At 48.3% G+C, this 17,607-nt stretch overlaps 1 protein-coding gene across 2 annotated transcripts in view; it reads left to right on the forward strand.

The window, feature by feature from the left end:
* Positions 1-17,607, forward strand: part of ATP9A (ATPase phospholipid transporting 9A (putative)) — a 132,353-nt gene that overhangs the window by 94,677 nt on the left and 20,069 nt on the right. For both annotated transcript variants that reach the window (XM_041732466.1, XM_041732467.1), the window contains exons 15-18: positions 5,038-5,199; positions 13,930-14,022; positions 15,054-15,137; positions 16,515-16,685. In XM_041732466.1, coding sequence (XP_041588400.1) covers positions 5,038-5,199; positions 13,930-14,022; positions 15,054-15,137; positions 16,515-16,685 — 510 coding nt within the window. The remainder of the gene's footprint in view (positions 1-5,037; positions 5,200-13,929; positions 14,023-15,053; positions 15,138-16,514; positions 16,686-17,607) is intronic.

The following is a 17,607-nucleotide window of genomic DNA, read 5'->3' on the forward strand; positions in this document are numbered from 1 at the left end:
TGGGCCCAGTTTCTATGGGGCAGTGGTTAGCTGAGCTGGGTGGCTGCTGCCTCAGTTTACCCCTGCCATGTGGGGCCCTCCCTCCTCCTGTCTGCTCCCTGTCCAGCCCCCAGTGGTGCATTGTTGAATCAATTTCCTAATTAAGTAAAGAATACTTTAAGTCTGTGGGTACATTCATAGCCTTGAAAGGCTGGATTAGGGCAGACTGGCCAGCCTTTGTGAGCCGGGGTGTCGATCTCCTTGAATGCCACCAAAGATATCAGATTCATGCGTGCTCTTACGATTACTGCGTATCCTGCTTCTGACAAGAATTCAGGGCTCGTTAGCCTGACCTGGCATCTCTCCCAAGCACACATTCCCCAGTACAAAGGGAAAATTATTAAAACTTGTCACAGGTGGTTTATTGCTGACCCACAAATGATGAAAAAGCCCTTTCATGGATCCTTTTGGCATGAATTCTTCAGATGGGCATTTTAGGGAGGGAGTGCAACAGCCTGTCCTTTTGATTTCCTGACCCAAACCAGAACACACAGGCGGCTCAGGAGCCCAGCTCCCCGCCCTCCATCCCTTCTCAGTTTTCATTTGATTGAGTTAATTTATTTGTTCATTCATTCATTCAACCTTAACGGGGTTTCTTTTTCTGCTGCTGCTCTGACCTCTGGATGTTCTGATACGAAGCCCCAGAGACCCCACTCCTGGCTGTTAAGGATGTGGAGACCCAAGACCCCCCAAATCCTTCCTGGTTGGGTGATATGGAATGATTCTCTTCAACGGAAGCTCGGTCACGCCAGGACAAGAAGTAGCCTCATTCTATATCATCTTGTTTTGGAAAGAAATGCGGTTTTTTTCTCCTGACTCCTGAAATGTTTGTTGCTGCTGCAATTGAGAAGGGTCAGAAAGCACCCCAGTTCCAAACCAGTCCCTTCTCGGTAGGACCTCAGGGATTTCTGTTGAAAGTAGCTTCAAATTAACACTGACTTAGGTTAAACAAGGGCCAGAGATTGGAAGGCGAGAATCGGAGACTCCTAACCCCCGACCCGCACCACGAGGTGGGGGGGTCCTCGTGGTGTCCTCGTGTCCCCAAGGAGACCAGGGGGGTTTTGCTGAGGAAGTTGGGCCCAGGATGGCAGGCAGCAGGTGGCTGGTTCCCTCACTCCATTGAGAGATTGACTGCAGAACAAAGTGCGATAGAAGGTGTTTGCCTGCAGGTGTAATTCATCCATCAGCATTTGTCACTGTGTGTCATTTAGACTAACTGTTCCTCTAACACAGTCCCCAGGGTCCCTGGCATGGGGGCTGGGCTGGCCAAGGCTAGAACTGCCTCACAGTCTTGGAAGCCATTTCCAGGTCCCGACTTTCACATTCTTTCTCGAAGTGAAGAGCAGGCTTTGGGGGGAATGAATATATTTCCTCGAAGCCCAGCACCACCCACTTTCCACAACAATAAAATAGGTTTTTAAGGGGTGAAGTAAGAGCAGTTTGCAAACAAGAATGGAAAAACCCCTTTCACCACCAATCATGGTTGAAGGCATCCAGAAAAGGCTTTTTCTTCGTTGCTAAATTGGTGTGTAAAGGATGCAAACTTAAGCCTTTTCAGCTTGTGTGTAGCTGTGCATTTGTAGTACCTTATGTTGGGGTATGTGTTTGCTTAATCACAATTAAAAATAACTGCATGTACATGATAAAAATCTTTCAGTAGCACAGAAGGATGAAAGTAGAAGTATCGCTTGTCACATGTGGCACCCTACAAACACGTTACATACAGATGGGATTGTGTATACCCATCTTCACTTTGTTCACCTTAGACTTTGAGAGATGATTGTTAGCAGGTAAGACAGGCCCTAATGAAAGTCGGAGTCATTGAATTAAGTCAGTAAATGAATGGGTTTCCGCAGATGGATGTAGGGTAATAGCAAAAAAGCCCCCAAACAATCCTTCCTTGGAGGTGGAGGTCAGTGTGACAGTATCTTGCATTCATGTGAATCCTGCTTGACTTGTTGTGACATAATTCAAACAGGGTAGAGCTTCCCATTCTTGAAGACCGACCTCTTGCTAGCGTAAATTCAGTTCGTGTCCGAAATAGTGACCTAGTTAGGTGCCTGAGCATAGCCAACTAAGGATGGATACACACAGTGTTTAGAGCAGGAAGGGAAATGGAAAGTAAGCCACCTTGAGCCCTGCGCTTTGCAGAGGCTGGAGGGAGTGGGGGCCGGAGGCAGAGCTGGGCTGGAATCTCGGTTTGATTCTCCCCACTGCTTCAGGGAGTAGTTAGGGCAGCCCAGGAGAGCCTGGGTAGGGGGGGGGTGGTTCTGGAAACAAACACAGAACAATGGAACAGCAGGTGTCTGCTTGTGCAGAGTCTCTTGGTAGAAGGAAAGGGGAGCTCAGGAAGCACCTTGATGAAATAGAAGTGTGGGCCTCTGTGGTTCCCTGGGAGAGTGACTCTCACTGCCTCCGGCCCCCACGGTGACACTGTGAAGTACTGAAGACGGTCACAGAGTAGCATAATGGGCACCTGTGTACCTACTTCCGGGCTTTTAAAGATAATAAAACATCTCAAGAAAGAATTGAAAGAATTGACACCTCCCATGTACCCATTTCTCTGTCACCCTCTGTCACTCCCCAAGCCTGCTCTTCCCGAAAACCTGCCTCCTTTTCTTCCCCTAAAGATTAGGTTTTATAGGAAGAAACGGGGAGGGCGGGTACTTTTCTTTTTTAGACTCCACACTCTTGGACTTGGATCAGAATAAAACAGCAGCTTGTTTGGCATTAAAATTGGAACCTGGTCATATGCGTTTCCTATCGCTGCTGTCACACGTTGCTACAAACCTGATGGTTTGAAACAATACAATTTATTATAGTCGTGTAGGTGAGAGATCAGATCCAGGTCTCCCTGATAATAAGTAGGGTGTCAGCAGGGTGGCCTGCGTTCTCCCCGGAGGCCCCAGGGCTGAATTTGTTGCCTTCCCTGCTCCTGAACACTGATCCCATTCCTTGGTTTATGTCCCTTCCTTGTCTTCAAAACCAGCACCATCTCCTCTCTCTGACCCTCCTCTGCCCGCAGTCTTCTCTCTGGCTACAGCCAGGAAAGTTCTGCCTTTCGAGGACTCAGGGGATCACACTGGGTCCACCTGGATAACCCAGGGCAGTCTCCAGTCGCCAGGTCCTCAGTCTTCATCACCCCCTGCCGAGCCCATTTTGCCCCGGGAGGTGACACATTCACATGTCCCAGGATTAGGATGTGGGCATCTTTGGGGGTGGGCATCTTTGGGGGCTGTTACTCTGCCTCTGCACATCCAGTGCGGGTCCATTACCCACTTGCCAGATGATTCCAGTGACAGCATGTCAGGGATGGACACCTGAGTGCAGCCAGGCACCCCTGAGGATGCGCTGATGTGCATGCGCCCCGGCACAGGCCCCTGTGCTTGGCGGCCGGTACAATGGCCCAGGATTGGCAGTTTCCCTGGGGCTTTTTCCTTGGCTCAGTTAGACCCGGGATGAGATCCTGTGTCACCGCTGCTAGCTGGGAGCAGCCCACGATACTTGCCACTCTGAGAACCCGTCATTTAGGGCATCCATGGGGCACACGGAGGGGGGCTTTTCACGCTTGTGTCTCCTTCCTGGGCAGTGGGAGGAGGGGACGCCCCAGCTCCCCTCTCTGTCCCTACCCCAGCTTTTCCACTCAAATTTCCTTCTCTGCCCGGAGACCTCCGCCAGATTCACCTGTGAACAGGGGCTTTCTTTTAAAGATTTTATTTATTTATTCATGAGAGACAGAGACACAGGCAGAGGGAGAAGCAGGCTCCATGCAGAGAGCCCCATGTGGGACTTGATCCCAGGATCTGGGGCTGATGTTCAACAGCTGAGCCACCCAGGCGTCATGGGGCTTTATTGTCTTCACAGGCTTTTAAAACATGCAAATTGATTGTTTACAAGTAAGAGGAGATCTCAGGGACCGGTCCAGAGGGCCAGATTTCTGGTTTTTCTTGAGAAGCTGGAAGCTCTGGCTATCCTGGGCCACATTCCCTTGGGGCAGCATCCTTCATCAGCACGACACTGTGTCACTGCCCCTGTGGACGTGATGCAGGCTCCCCTTGCCACGGTCCCCTCCCCCCAGCGCTCTTCACTCCCATGCACAATCAGTCTGGCCCCTGTCTTGGGTTTACAACATCCCCTGCCTTTGACCTGAAGTGAAGCAAGCCTTGCTGAGGCTGCTAGAAGGTTCCAGGTGGCGACAGAAGCCGTGCCTCCAGGAAGTGCAGTACATGGTGGGTGGGCTTTTGTGCCAGGTAAACCCAGGTACCCACCCACCTGGCCCGGCTGCACCAGTGCCCAGCAGCATCACCTCGTGCAACTGAATTATAATAATTACTTCACCAAGCACCTGTTTCCTCATCATGTAGACCAATGATCTCACCCCCACCCCCAGCAGTACTGTCTTCTGGGGTGGGATAATCCTGGAAGGGGGTGGGCGGGAGGCTGTCTGCTGTTGTGGGGTATTTAGCAGCACAGGCAGAGGCCAGGAGGTGTCTGGAGCTCACACCCTTTTCTCCAGTTGTGACAATCAGAAATGTCCCCACACGTTGCTGCAGGTCCCATGGGGTCAGAACAGCCAGGTGGAGACACCTACCTGGCTGGGCATTCCCCAGGCTTAGCGGAGAGTCTGAAGGCCCAGTGCCACCCTGCCCTGCGCTCTCCTTTCCTCATACTGCTGTGGGCTCTGTGCAAATCCTCCAGAAGTGGTCACGCTCCACCCTGTGTGTTCTCTCTGCCACGGCTCTGGCATGCAGCCTGCTTTGGGGCCTGGAAGAGAGGGTGAGCTGTGCCATGTAGACGGCGGCTGGAAGGATGGCAGGGCCTGCAGCCCCCCAGGAACCTATGCTGTCACCAGCTGGCGCGGCCTCCCCCAGGGACGCAGGGACTGCTTGCACTTGGCCGGTCGCTGCAGCCCCTTCCACCTCTGTGTTCATTTGCTTCACCTGTGGACGGGGACCCTTGGCTGTGTATCTGACCTTCACCTAACCGTGTCGCGTTTAGGTGGCCCTGGTACAGTGGACCGAAAGTGTGGGCTTGACCCTGGTGGGCCGAGACCAGTCTTCCATGCAGCTGAGGACCCCTGGCGACCAGATCCTGAACTTCACCATCCTGCAGATCTTCCCCTTCACCTACGAAAGCAAGCGCATGGGCATCATCGTGAGGGTGAGTTACCTGCCTTATGACTTAACGTGGTTAAAACACCCAGGTCTGCCGTGTGTCCCTATAGCTCAACATTCTTTCTTAACCCTTTCTTACCTTCGTTCTTGCGACCTCTGTTGTCGAGACCAACAAGAGAATATAATTGCCTGAACAGAAAGAATGTTACTAGTCTCTCAATTGGACAAGACCTCAGATCTTAGGGTCTTAGAAACTAGGTCAGCTTCTGGTTAACATAGTTTTAGAGGGAAAGGTATAACTGACTAGAGAGAGAAAGCATGCACATGCCCTGGGAGGCGGGGAGGGGCAGAGGGAGAGAGAGAATTTTCTTTTTTTTTTTTTTTTTTTAGAGATTTTACTTAGTATTTATTTGAGAAACAGCATGAGCCCGAGGTGGGAGGGAGAAGGAGATTCCTCGTGGAGCAGGGAGTCCCATGTAGGGTTCAATCCCAGGATCCTGGGATCATGACCTGAGCCAAAGGCATGTGCTTAATTGACTGAGCCACCCAGGTGTCCCGAGAGAGAGAATCTCAAGCAGGCTCCTCAGCCAGTGCAGAGCCTGATGCTGGGCTCAGTCTCATGACCCTGAGATCATGACCTGAGCCAGTTAAGAGTCAGATGCTTAACTGACTGAACTACCCAGGTGCCCTGCAACTACTACTTCTGTCCAGTTTCAGAACATTTTCATCACCCCAAAAAGAACCCTCATACCCATTAAACAGTGACTCCCCATTCCTCCTTCATTCTAGTCCCTGGAATCGCCAATCGACTTTCTGTCTGTAGGAATTAGCGATTCTGAATACTTCACGTCATTAGAGCCCTGTGATATGTGATGTTTTGTGTCTGCCTTTTTTCATTCAGCAGCATGTTGTCAGGATTCGTCTCCCTTGTAGCACAAATCAGAACTCCATTCCTTTGTACGGCCAAGTAATTGCTTATCCGCTGGTCTGTTGATAGACATTTGGGTTGTTTCCCCCTTTAGGCCGTTGTGAATAATGCTGCTGTGAGCATTCACGTATAAGGATTTAAATACCTCTTTTCAGTTCTTTTGGGTATAGACCTAGGAGTGGAATTGCTGGGTCATGCTGGGTCCTTTACCCACTTCCTGGATCACTCCATCTTTTTTAAAAAATATTTTATTTATTTATGATAGACATAGAAAGAGAGAGAGGCAAAGACACAGGCAGAGGGAGAGACAGGCTCCATGCTGGGAGCCCGACGTGGGACCCTGGGCCAAAGACAGGCGCTAAACCGCTGAGCCACCCAGGGATCCCCCGTGAGCCACCCAGGGATCCCCCTCATTCCATCTTTTTATGAGTAACCTCCAAATGGTTTTCTGTAATACTGTACCCTTTTACATTCCCACTAGGAACAATAGGAAGGTTCCAATTTTTCCACATCCTCACCAACACTTTTTAATTTTCTTTTTCATTTTTTTTGGTTATAGCCATGTTTGTGGGTGGGAAGTAGCATTTCATTGTGGTTGTAAGTTGTCTTGACTTAATGACCAATGACATTGAGTATCCTTTTGTGTGCTTATTGCCAATTTTATATCTTCTGTGGAAAAATATGTATTCCAGTCCTTTGCCCATTTTTTAATTTGGTTGTCTTTTTGTTGTTCATTTTTAAGAGTTCCTTATATTGTCTAGATATTATCAGAGATGATATGCAAATATTTTCTCTTATTCTGTAGGTTATCTTTTCACTTTCTTGATAAAATTCATTTGATTCATAGAAGCTACTAATTTTTTTTAAATTTTTTTTTTTTTTAAATTTTTATTTATTTATGATAGTCACAGAGAGATAGAGAGAGAGGCAGAGACACAGGCAGAGGGAGAAGCAGGCTCCATGCACTGGGAGCCTGACATGGGATTCGATCCCGGGTCTCCAGGATCGCGCCCTGGGCCAAAGGCAGGCGCCAAACCGCTGCGCCACCCAGGGATCCCCTTTTTAAATTTTTTTTTTTTTAATTTTTATTTATTTATGATGAAGCTACTAATTTTGAGGAAGCCTAAAATTTTTTTCTTTTGTTGCTCTTGACTTAGGTGTCATATCCAAGAATTTATTGTTAAATCCAAGGTCATGAAGATTTACCCTTCTGTTTTCTTTTAAGGGTTTTGTAGTCTTAGTTCTTTAAGTCATTGATCCATTTTGGGTTAATTTTTGGAGATGGTGTGAGGTAGGGATTCACCTTCATTCTTTTGCACCTGTATATACAGAGCTATCCCAGCACCATTTGCTAGACTGAGTAGTCTTGGCCCTCTTGTTGTAAATCAGTATTTTAAATGGTTTTTCATGTGTACAATCATGAGTTACTGGAAAAAAATATAGTAATTGTTCCACATCATCATTTTGTCATATTTATTTCAAATTTTGTTTTGACATATTTTGAAACTTTTATTGAAATACAGCATACACAGAGAACAGTGCAAACATCCTAACTGTGCAGCTCCCATGTTTACACAGTTAGCACACCCATGGAACCAGCATCTAGAGCAAGGATCAGAATCCCACCCATCATTACCCCAGCAGCTCCCTTGTGCTTCTTTCTGGTCTACATCCCTTTCCCCACAGGGATATATATAACCACTCTCCCAACCTCTATCCCTGATTAATCTCTTTTTGAGATTTTTCTTCTTCTATAAAAGAAATCATGCAGTAGATTTTCTTTTTTTTTTATTTTTATTTATTTATGATAGTCACACAGAGAGAGAGAGAGAGAGAGGCAGAGACATAGGCAGAGGGAGAAGCAGGCTCCATGCACCAGGAGCCCAACGTGGGATTCAATCCTGGGTCTCCAGGATTGTGCCCTGGGCCAAAGGCAGGCGCTAAAACGCTGAGCCACCCAGGGATCCCCCCCCTTTTTTAAATTTTTATTTACATGCAGCAGATTTTCATGTTTGAGTTCATTTGCTCACATTTATATTTTGTTTAAAAATTTTTTTAAAGAAATAAAACACCGTGCATTCAGTTGAAGGCCCATCTGCCCCTCCTGGATGTGCTTTCATTTCGTTCCTACAAAGTTCGTAGTCTTTGAGGCATTTTAAAGTATTAAGTATTTTAAAATACTGTTATCAGACATGTTTGGCTATAAATGATGTGTATTATGGTTTTGCATATTTTTATTCTAAGTGGCATTGTATCATTCATTGCCTCACTTCCTGTTTTTAACATTTAAAAAAAACTTTAGGCTCATACATTTAATCCTACTTTGTTAATTTTAGCCATCTTAGAGTGTTACACTGTATGAATGTACCTCTCTTCCTTCAGTTGACTGGAGTTCTGTTGATACACATTTAGATAGTTGCCACTTTTTTTTGGCATTAGAAACAGCATTGCCATGCACGTCCTTGTCTCTTCTGGTCTCCAGTATACATGATGCTATGTCTGTGGAATATGTCCAGTGGTTGGATTGCTGGGTTGGCAGTCTATACATCTCTACCTTTAGCAGGTATAACCAGCTTTTTCCCCCTAGAAGAGTGCTTGTACTAATCTTGGTCCCACCATTCCTCTATATCCTCTCGACTGTTTAATAATGTCAGACTTTTAGAATGTTGTCACTATCTTGTCTTACCATTTGCTTTTTTTACTCAGAAGACCACATTTTCCATTCTGGAAAGCGGTTCACACACCACTGTGTTCAGTGACTCTTAAACCTGGCTTATCATCAGAAATACCAAGGGAGCTTGCTTGCTTGATTTATTTATTTATTTATTTATTTATTTATTTATTTATAGATTTTATTTATATTTATTCATGAGATAGAGAGGCAGAGGCACAGGCAGAGGGAGAAGCAGGCTCCATGCAGGGAGCCTGACGTGGGACTCCATCCTGGGTCTCCAGGATTACGCCGTGGGCCGAAGGTGACACTAAACTGCTGAGCCACCCGGGCTGCCCCCAAGGGGGCTTTAAAAATGTGGATTACTTTTTCCCATCTGGACCTGTTTTGGGATTGGTCTGGTTCTTTGCCATTTGTAGAGGTTTTTTCTCATCGTTTAGCTTGATTGGAGAAAACTGCTTGAATCATGGGGCAACTTTGGAATGACTCATCTTATTTGTTTTGTTTTTGAAAGAAATGAGGGTTCCTCTCCCCCCTGTTCTAAGTGTTTCATGCCTTAAAGATCAAAGAGCTGTAGATCCTGTTATAATAAAGCTGTAATAGGGGTATGAGTAGTTAGTGATCAGGGTAATTAGTAGTAGCAGAGGTACTAGTAGCAGCAGTAATAGTAGCAGCTGTAGGAATAGCAATAACATAATGATAGGTAACACTTAATGATGCTTATTAATTAAGCCAACAAGGTAGGTACCATTATGATTGGCATTTGACAGGAGAAAACTGAGCTGTAGAGAGGCTAAGAAGTCTCCCCAAGTTGACATAGCTGGAGAATGGTGGGGCTGGAACTGGACCCCAGATAATGTGGCCCCCAGGTCCATGCTCCTTAAGCACTAGGACATGGGAGTTTGAGTGTGGTGAGGAAGGGACATTGAAAAGTTCATAGAGCACCTGTAGTAATGTTGTGGTAGTGTATCGTGTGTTGCTGCATCGTAGATTACCCCACACTTAGTGGCTTAAAACAATAGAAGGTGGTATCTCACGGGGTCTGCGGGTCAAGAATCTGGGTGCAGTTTTGTTGGGTGCTTTGGCCTATGGTCTCTCACAGGGTGCCAACATCCAGGGTTCAAATGAGTCACGATCCACTTCCACATAAAATCAGTATTGTTGGCAGGACTCAGCTCCTTGTGGTTGTTGGGCTGGGAGCTTTAGTTCTTCACTGTATTGGCAGGAGAGCCACCCTCATTCATTGCTTCCCGGGCTTCTCCATAGGTCAGCCAGCTTCATCAGAGTGAACAACTGAGCATGTGAACAAGATGGAAGGCACAGTCTTTGTAACCTGATCTCAGAACTGGCCTTTTCTCACTTCACTTTTGCATCACTAATTAGAAGCAAGTCACTGGGTCCTTCCCCCTACTCATTGGGAGCAGGTCTCATAAGGGCATGAATACCAGGAGGTGGGGGTCATTGGGAGCCATTGAAGAAGCTGCCTCGCCTCTGCCTAGAAGAAACAGCTCCATGAGCTGTTGTGATGACCCAATGACAAAGCATGAGTATGCTTTGAAAATGACAGATTTTAAGGGATTTTTACATGCCTGATGCTAGTAGGTACTTTCAGACTCAACAGGACACACATTCTTAGCAACTTTTTAGTGGGAAGTGAGCTTTTTCTCCCCTACTGGTGCTGCTTTTCCCACTGGCCCATACCTGGCCTGCCCCATGGCTTCTAACCTGTATCTTGGACACACATCTGATGTCAAGAACAGCCGTGGCCTGAAAGCAGCACCACAGATCAGGCGGGTGGGTGTTTCCTGGTGAATCAGAGTCATTATCTTCCGCAGATTTACTTTTGTCCCAGCTTTTATGTTTTCAAGTTCCAGGACCATGGGCTCTGCTGCAGTCATTTGAGGGTTGACTCATCCTCAGATAGTACCCAATATCAGCCATTCTAGGATAAGTGAGCAATATCCCCCACCCTTCCCTAAGCTGTGAAGGGCTCTCATTCCCAGATATGAGTCATATTTTATGAACTGTGGCCCCGTGTCTTCTCACAGCAGGAGCAACAGGACATACTTGTTGGATGGGCAAATCATTATTTTAAAAACAGCACCCCCCCCCAAGGTTATAAAAACCAAACCAAACCAACATTTAGGACAGTCAGAACAAATACATGTGTAAGGAAAGAGCTCAAGCTACTCATCTCTATTTCCAACACCCAGGGATGACCTCTCTTCCTTCTTTCCTCTCGTTTTTTTTTTTTTCCCTACACGTATATGAGTGTAAACTTCCACACAAATTTTTGTAAAATTGAGATTGGATGTCATAGAAGGCTTTCTAAACTCTCCTCGCATTAAACAATATATATGGTGAAAATTTTCTCATATCAGTAAAAGGTGATTTTTATGCTTTTAATGTGTTCATGGTGCCCTATTGAAAAAAATGCACCATTATTTAATTAAATATTCCTTTCTTGGAAACTTAGGGTTTTCATCTCTCACTACCAAAGTAAGGTTGTGAGCGTCTGTCTTTGATAGGCTGTCTTAATGAAATGCGTGTTTTTACTAAGTTTTCTTGTTTGCTGACATATCTCCCTCTTTATCTGTGGTTTTGACAGGTGGAAATCAGCCTCCAGGGCGTGTGGGCCACTTTTCCACTCTGTAGAAATCTCCTAAACTCCTCCAATGAAGTGGTTCTCATCCTGGGGCCATTTTGCCTCTAGGGGACATTTGAAAATGTTGGGAGACCTTTTGGTCATCACTACTCATGGTGGTATTACTGACGTCAGCTAGTGGGTAGAGGCCGGGACAGCCTCCTGACAAAGAACAATTCCCCCTAAATGTTACTTGTGCCGGGCCAACAGCTCAGTCTGGATGCACCCATAGATCCTGCTCATTATTTGAAAGTACCTGGCCAGTTACCCAATGCAAGGAAATGTTAGCTCAGCTGTAAAACGTTTTGGCTTAGTGACTGTTCACAGTTAGGGATGTGCTCTCAGCTGGTTCATCAGCCCTCCCAGATGCGTGTGAGCTCGTGGACGGTACTTGGCAGGTACTTCTTGCACTCACAAAGCAAAGTCTTTTCTTGGCGTGAGTCTTTGTCTTCTGAGGGTTTCTCTGGGGCTTTTGTGCTTGTCTCTCTGAAGGAAGGCTGCATTGCTGGCTTTGTTTTTCTTGTGTACAGATGTTCCACTGACTGCCCCCCACCCCCACCCGGCCAGTCCCACGTGGAATGATGGAGGCGGATCATTGCTGTAGATCATACCCTTGTCATTGTTTGAATAAAACAGGCCTTTGAACGGGGGCCAGAATCAGACCACAGTGGAAAAAGATGAGGCCCTAAGACAATGCAGTGCAACCAGCAGCTCTCTGTAAATTTACAGGGTAATCTTGCCATAATATGAGAGCGAAGTAACCTTGCGATGAACTGGGTGGGAGGAAATGAGTAACGGGAGGAGACAGTTGATACGGTGTTTATATTGGACCGGGCTGTCCAAGCTCTCCTGAGCACCCTCTGCAGGAGAGGAAGCCGGGGAGGGGGACGCCGTTTCCTACAGTTCTGTTATGAAGTGCCATTTGGGTGAAGGGAAAAGGGAAGAAAGCCCTGGGATGCTTTCATGTTCAGACCCCACAGCTGTCTTTGGCCTGAGTCAGAGGCAAGCAGAGGCGTAATCCGTCGAAGATGAAGTGTGCCCTTCTGCTTTTAAGACACAGGTGGCTCTTGGGGGGGAGGAGGGCAGCGGACACTTTTACGAGTAAGCATGTGATTCTCAAAGATGGTCCGTGATTAGAGGGCATTAGAAAGCCATTTTAAAGAAGGAAACTTATACCACTAATTTGGCTTTGAGTATTTGCTTCATGTATAGTAATGAGTTTGTAGGCACACAGTCTGGGGTTCCCAGGACAGCAGAACTGAGGCATGAGGTGGTGATGGCCATGCTCTGTCCCCTTGCCCATCTCTGCTGCCTCCAGGATCCCTGGGATGGGAGTTACCAAGGAAGGAATGTCAAGGAATGAGAACCAGGGATTTTTACCCCATTCCTCAAAGGCAGGATTTCTCAGCCTCAGTACTGTTGACACTGGGGCCAGGTGATTCTTGGCTGTGACTGCCCTCTGCACTGTGGGATGTTGGCCTTTACCCACTGGATGCCAGTAGCACCCAGCCCCTCGTTGTGACAATCAGATAAGTCTCCAGATATCAGCAGATGCAAAATCCCCTGAGCCAAGCTTTGGTCTCCACACACGGTACACTCAAGGGATGTCTAGAGTTCCCGTCACTCGAGTAGAACTGATGACAATGAATGGACATCGTCTGTGTGTCCAGCTGTTGGCTGTGTGCTCTGTGTAGATGACGTCAATTAAGCCACAATAGCCTGTGTGGTAAGAGGGGTTAGTGTTCCTGTTTTACAGTTGAGAAAAGTGATGTTTAGGGAAGAATGTCCAAGTGCACACAGCTGAAAGCTGGTGTCGGGTCTAAGCGTTTGACACCTGGGCTGCGGTGTTACCTGCTTCCCAGACAATCTGGTCAGTGTGTACAAAAACCCGGATAATTTGATAACTAGCTAGGTCCTAAGGTAGACATAGGGGTCTGGAATGACCAGGATCAGCAGTTCTCAGTGAGGGCAGTTTGCTCCCCAGGGGACATTTGTCTGTGTCCCCGTAGGGGGTGCTGCTGGCATCTGATGGGGACAGTACAGGGATACTGTAAAAGGTCCTGCAGGGCACGGGTCCCCCCCACACAGCAAAGAACTCTCCAACCCATGTGTGAATGATGCCAAGATAATTACCTTACTTGCTCTAGACAATTACCTTACTTCCCCATTTTTTCAGGTAGACCACAGTCTGGTGATCCTGGCGGTCCCGTGTATAAATTTAAGATGATCTTCCAGCGTGGGAGTCCATTCCTGTTGGGATAGTAATAACTAAAACAAAGTTCTTACATCCTTTTGATCTTGCTTTCATCATTTAATGCTTTTCCAAATGCTTTGAGTTTTCTTCCATTTTCTTGTGGCCTTTGCCCCAAAGTGAGGCTCCCCCACCCCCTTCTCGCTTTTTATCTTTGGCCAAGTGAGAAAACATTGGCGTCCGCTAAGTACCCTTTGTACGCCGTCTGTCATGGGAAGTGGGTACTGGAGCAGAAAGCGGGTGTTCCTCTTGGATACTCATTCTGCTGGGTCCCCTCTCTAGGATGAATCAACGGGAGAGATCACGTTTTACATGAAGGGAGCGGATGTTGTCATGGCTGGCATCGTGCAGTACAATGACTGGCTGGAGGAAGAGGTAAGTGGGGTGTGGGGAGTGAGAACCATGTTCTGGAGGCTGCCCCTTGCATGGTGTAGTGAGAATGGTCTCTGTACTCGCTACCTGTGCCTACGTAACAAATCACCCCTGAACCTAGCAGCTTAGGACCACACACTTACTTCTCATGGTTTCTGTGGGCCAGGGATGTGTGCACAGCTGAGCTGGGTTCTCAGGGTCGCTCGAAGGGTTGCTTGGGGCCAGGGTCTCATCTGAAAGCTCAGGAACCACTGCCAAGCTCACTCAGCTGCCCTGCACCAGAGTCCGCTCCTCACTGGCTTCTGGCTGGAGGCAGGTACCAGGAGGGTGGGGACCAACAGGGGCCACATCACAGGCTGTCTATCCCGGTTCATGATGTGGGGGATCGGCCACAGCAAGGAGGGAGGAGACCCTCAGGTTTATCAGGCCATTTTTTTCTTTATCTTTCGGCTCCAGATAGGAGGATGCACATTTTTCATTCAGTGATACTATATTTTCAGAGGGTTGCAAACTCAAATACTAGCAGGGCCTAGGCAGGTAAGTCAAATAAAATAGGCTGGGGATGTGTTTTTCTAACAGGGTCACATTTTGTGTGTTGGGATATCCTTCATGTGACGACTGTTTTCTGGGAATACACAGAAGCAGCTGCTTTTCATCCATCACCGGTTGTGGTTATTTGGGAAAGCAAGTGTGGTTTTGTCAGACGTAGGGTTTTTCTAACAAGCCAGAGATCCAGACTTACCTGGGAAGTCTTACGGTGTTGACTTAAATTTTGAGACCTATACCGTGCCAACGGAAGAAAACCCACACCTAGGTCCTGTTTGGCCTGCGGTCTGCCGTGTTGCAGCCTCCCTTGAGAAGCTTTGCTTCAGGGAAGGTTGCTTTAGGGGAAAGCCGTATTCTGACTTGCCAGTTTCCCTGTGGCCCTGGTAGGGACCTGTCCACTGTAGCGTCCAGCCCTCCTCAGTGGGAGTCAGGGGCTTAGAGGCGGAGCCCTCAGTGTGGCTCTCCACTGACCGTGGTCTGCTTCGCAGTGTGGAAACATGGCCCGAGAAGGACTGCGGGTGCTTGTGGTGGCGAAGAAGTCTCTAGCGGAGGAGCAGTATCAAGACTTTGAGGTAAGTGGTCCTAAGACCTTTCTCTTACTTTTTGCAGCCCTCCCTCACCTCCCCTGTCATACCTCCTCCCCGTCTCCCCCTAGAGTTCATGCTGCTCTAGCCATACTGCTGATGTCCTTTCTGAGCACCCCAGGCTCACTTATGTCTCAGGGCCTTTGCACTTGCTCTTCTCTCTGCCTGGAACTCTCTTCCCACACAGAGCTCTGTGGCCTGCTCCCTTGCGTCCTTTGAGTCTCTGTTCAAATGCCACGGCCTCTGAGAAGTCTTCCCACCTCACTGCTCACCACATCCGTCACCCACCTCACTTTCTTTACTGGCGCTAGTCAGATCTAGGATGACCTTGTACCTATGTTTATATCTAACATTCTTCTTCGTATCTCCTTCCCGACATGAAATCTTTTCCAGAGCAGAGACCAGTCAGTCTGGTTTGCTCTTGTATTTCAGTACATAGGATATTCCTTGACACAGAGTATATACCCTCTGGAAATTTTGAAATGAATCACCCCCTTGGAGCCCTCATTTCTCTAAGTTGTAAAAAGTGTTGAACTAGATTGTTGACTTTCACAGCCATGAATTCCAGCATAGTATGTCTGGTTTATTGTCCTCTTGTCCTATAAATTGTGTGTTTCTTGAGGGAAGCATCCTTGCATCCCCAGGCCTGGCACAAAGCCCAGCATGTGCATGGGGATATGACTATAAGGGAGAAGGGTGTGGCTGGGGACAGGCTTCTGGGGTCCTTGTCCTGCTCCACCCAGAAGGGCCGTGTCTGAGTCTGCTCCTTCTTTGTGCCTGAGTTATTTGTAAAGTTTTATTAGCAAGAGTTCTGGCTCTGATAAATCCTACCGTGCTTTCAAGTTTAAAGGCTTGTGTTTGAAACAACCCAGCGGGGGATTTTTCATTTTCTTCCATGTTTTTGCGAACTGTCGGGTCACTAAACTGAAGGGCCGGGTCAGTGGTCTTTGGAGATGGGACTTTGTCTTCAGAAAACCTGACGATCGGCGGTTCCTGGTCACAAAGTGTATGTTGTGTGGGGGAGAACCTGCTGGTTTTTTTGAGATCTTGAGTTGTACCGATCCTTGCAACAGCCCAGTGAGGTTGGGGCTGTTACTGCTGCTTCCTGGATGAAAACAGGTGAGGCTCAGATGAATTGAGCAACTTGCTAGAAGTTGCACAGCAGGTTAGTACAGAGGAGAGGGGGAAACTAGGGCCTATCCGAGTGTGGGCTGATGAACCTGGAAGGGCACTGGAGGTCTCAGTGCATACCTTTGAGGTCCACCCACACTCTGGGGTCCCCCCGCATGGTGTTCTACTCTCCACGGCCACCAGCCTGGCCCCTCCCCACCCTAAACAACGGCTCTGTCTCCTGCTGTGTCACAGGCCCGTTACGTCCAGGCCAAGCTGAGCGTGCACGACCGATCTCTCAAAGTGGCCACTGTGATCGAGAGCCTGGAGATGGAGATGGAGCTGCTGTGCCTGACGGGGGTGGAGGACCAGCTGCAGGCAGACGTGAGGCCCACGCTCGAGACCCTGAGGAATGCCGGCATCAAGGTAGGGTGAAGCTGCCTGGGACCAGGCCTCAGTGCAGAGATTAGTGAGGGGGATGGGAGGGAGAGGTAATGGAGCCAGGGGGGTACGGACGGCAGCCCACAGCCCTGGCTCAGATGGGCCACGGCGTCACTCCCGCTGGTCCAGTCTGGCTTCTGGGAGACGGCTCGTGTGTTTGCTTTTACTGCTGTCCTCCGCACTGGGCTCCACGAAGGTGGGCCCACCTGCATCCCCCATCCCTCCAGCATGCTTGGGGCGTTCACATCATTGTTGAATGACCGGCCAGCCAGCCGTCTGCCTGTTGTCTGGGTGAATGAGTGGCCACCCAGTGGACTGACTGCTTGCACCAACAAACTGCCATATTGATACTGTTTGGGGCCAAAAATTAAAAAAAAAAAAAAAAAAAAAAAATCCAGGCATTTAGTCCAGAGAGGCCAGTAGAGGGCGTCTGAGGAGCACGCTGCATTTGAAAGGACCTGAGTGGAGCATCAGCGACCTCACTGGCTTGAAGCTCCTGGACGGCGTCTTTGCCACCCGCCTCCACCCACAAGCAGCTCCCCGTTGTGTCCTTGGGCCGGTCGTTGGCACAGGCTCCAGGGAGCGGGGCTGCAGTAGGAAATGAGCTCCGGCCGTGTTCGTGCCCACGGGGACCTGCCGGCGTGGGGGGCACGTTTCGTTACGTTTCGTTGTAAACCAGATTTGGCCCACGGGCCTCGTTCGCTGCAAGGGGATCGTCAGCAAGATCCCATTATTGGAACAGCGGTCTGAAGTCAGAAGGGCTTGTTTCTCTCGCACGGTGGTGCTTAGATTTGTCGCTGGCAACTTCTGTAGACCTCCGGTGTCCCAAGTTTTGGCATTCGGGTCTCTGCTCCCGGCTCCACCCTGAGCTGCTCCTCAAAGCCGTTCTCTCCAAAAGGCGGCGTGT

Source organism: Vulpes lagopus, chromosome 18, assembly GCF_018345385.1.
Source record: "Vulpes lagopus strain Blue_001 chromosome 18, ASM1834538v1, whole genome shotgun sequence".
NCBI lineage: Eukaryota > Metazoa > Chordata > Mammalia > Carnivora > Canidae > Vulpes > Vulpes lagopus.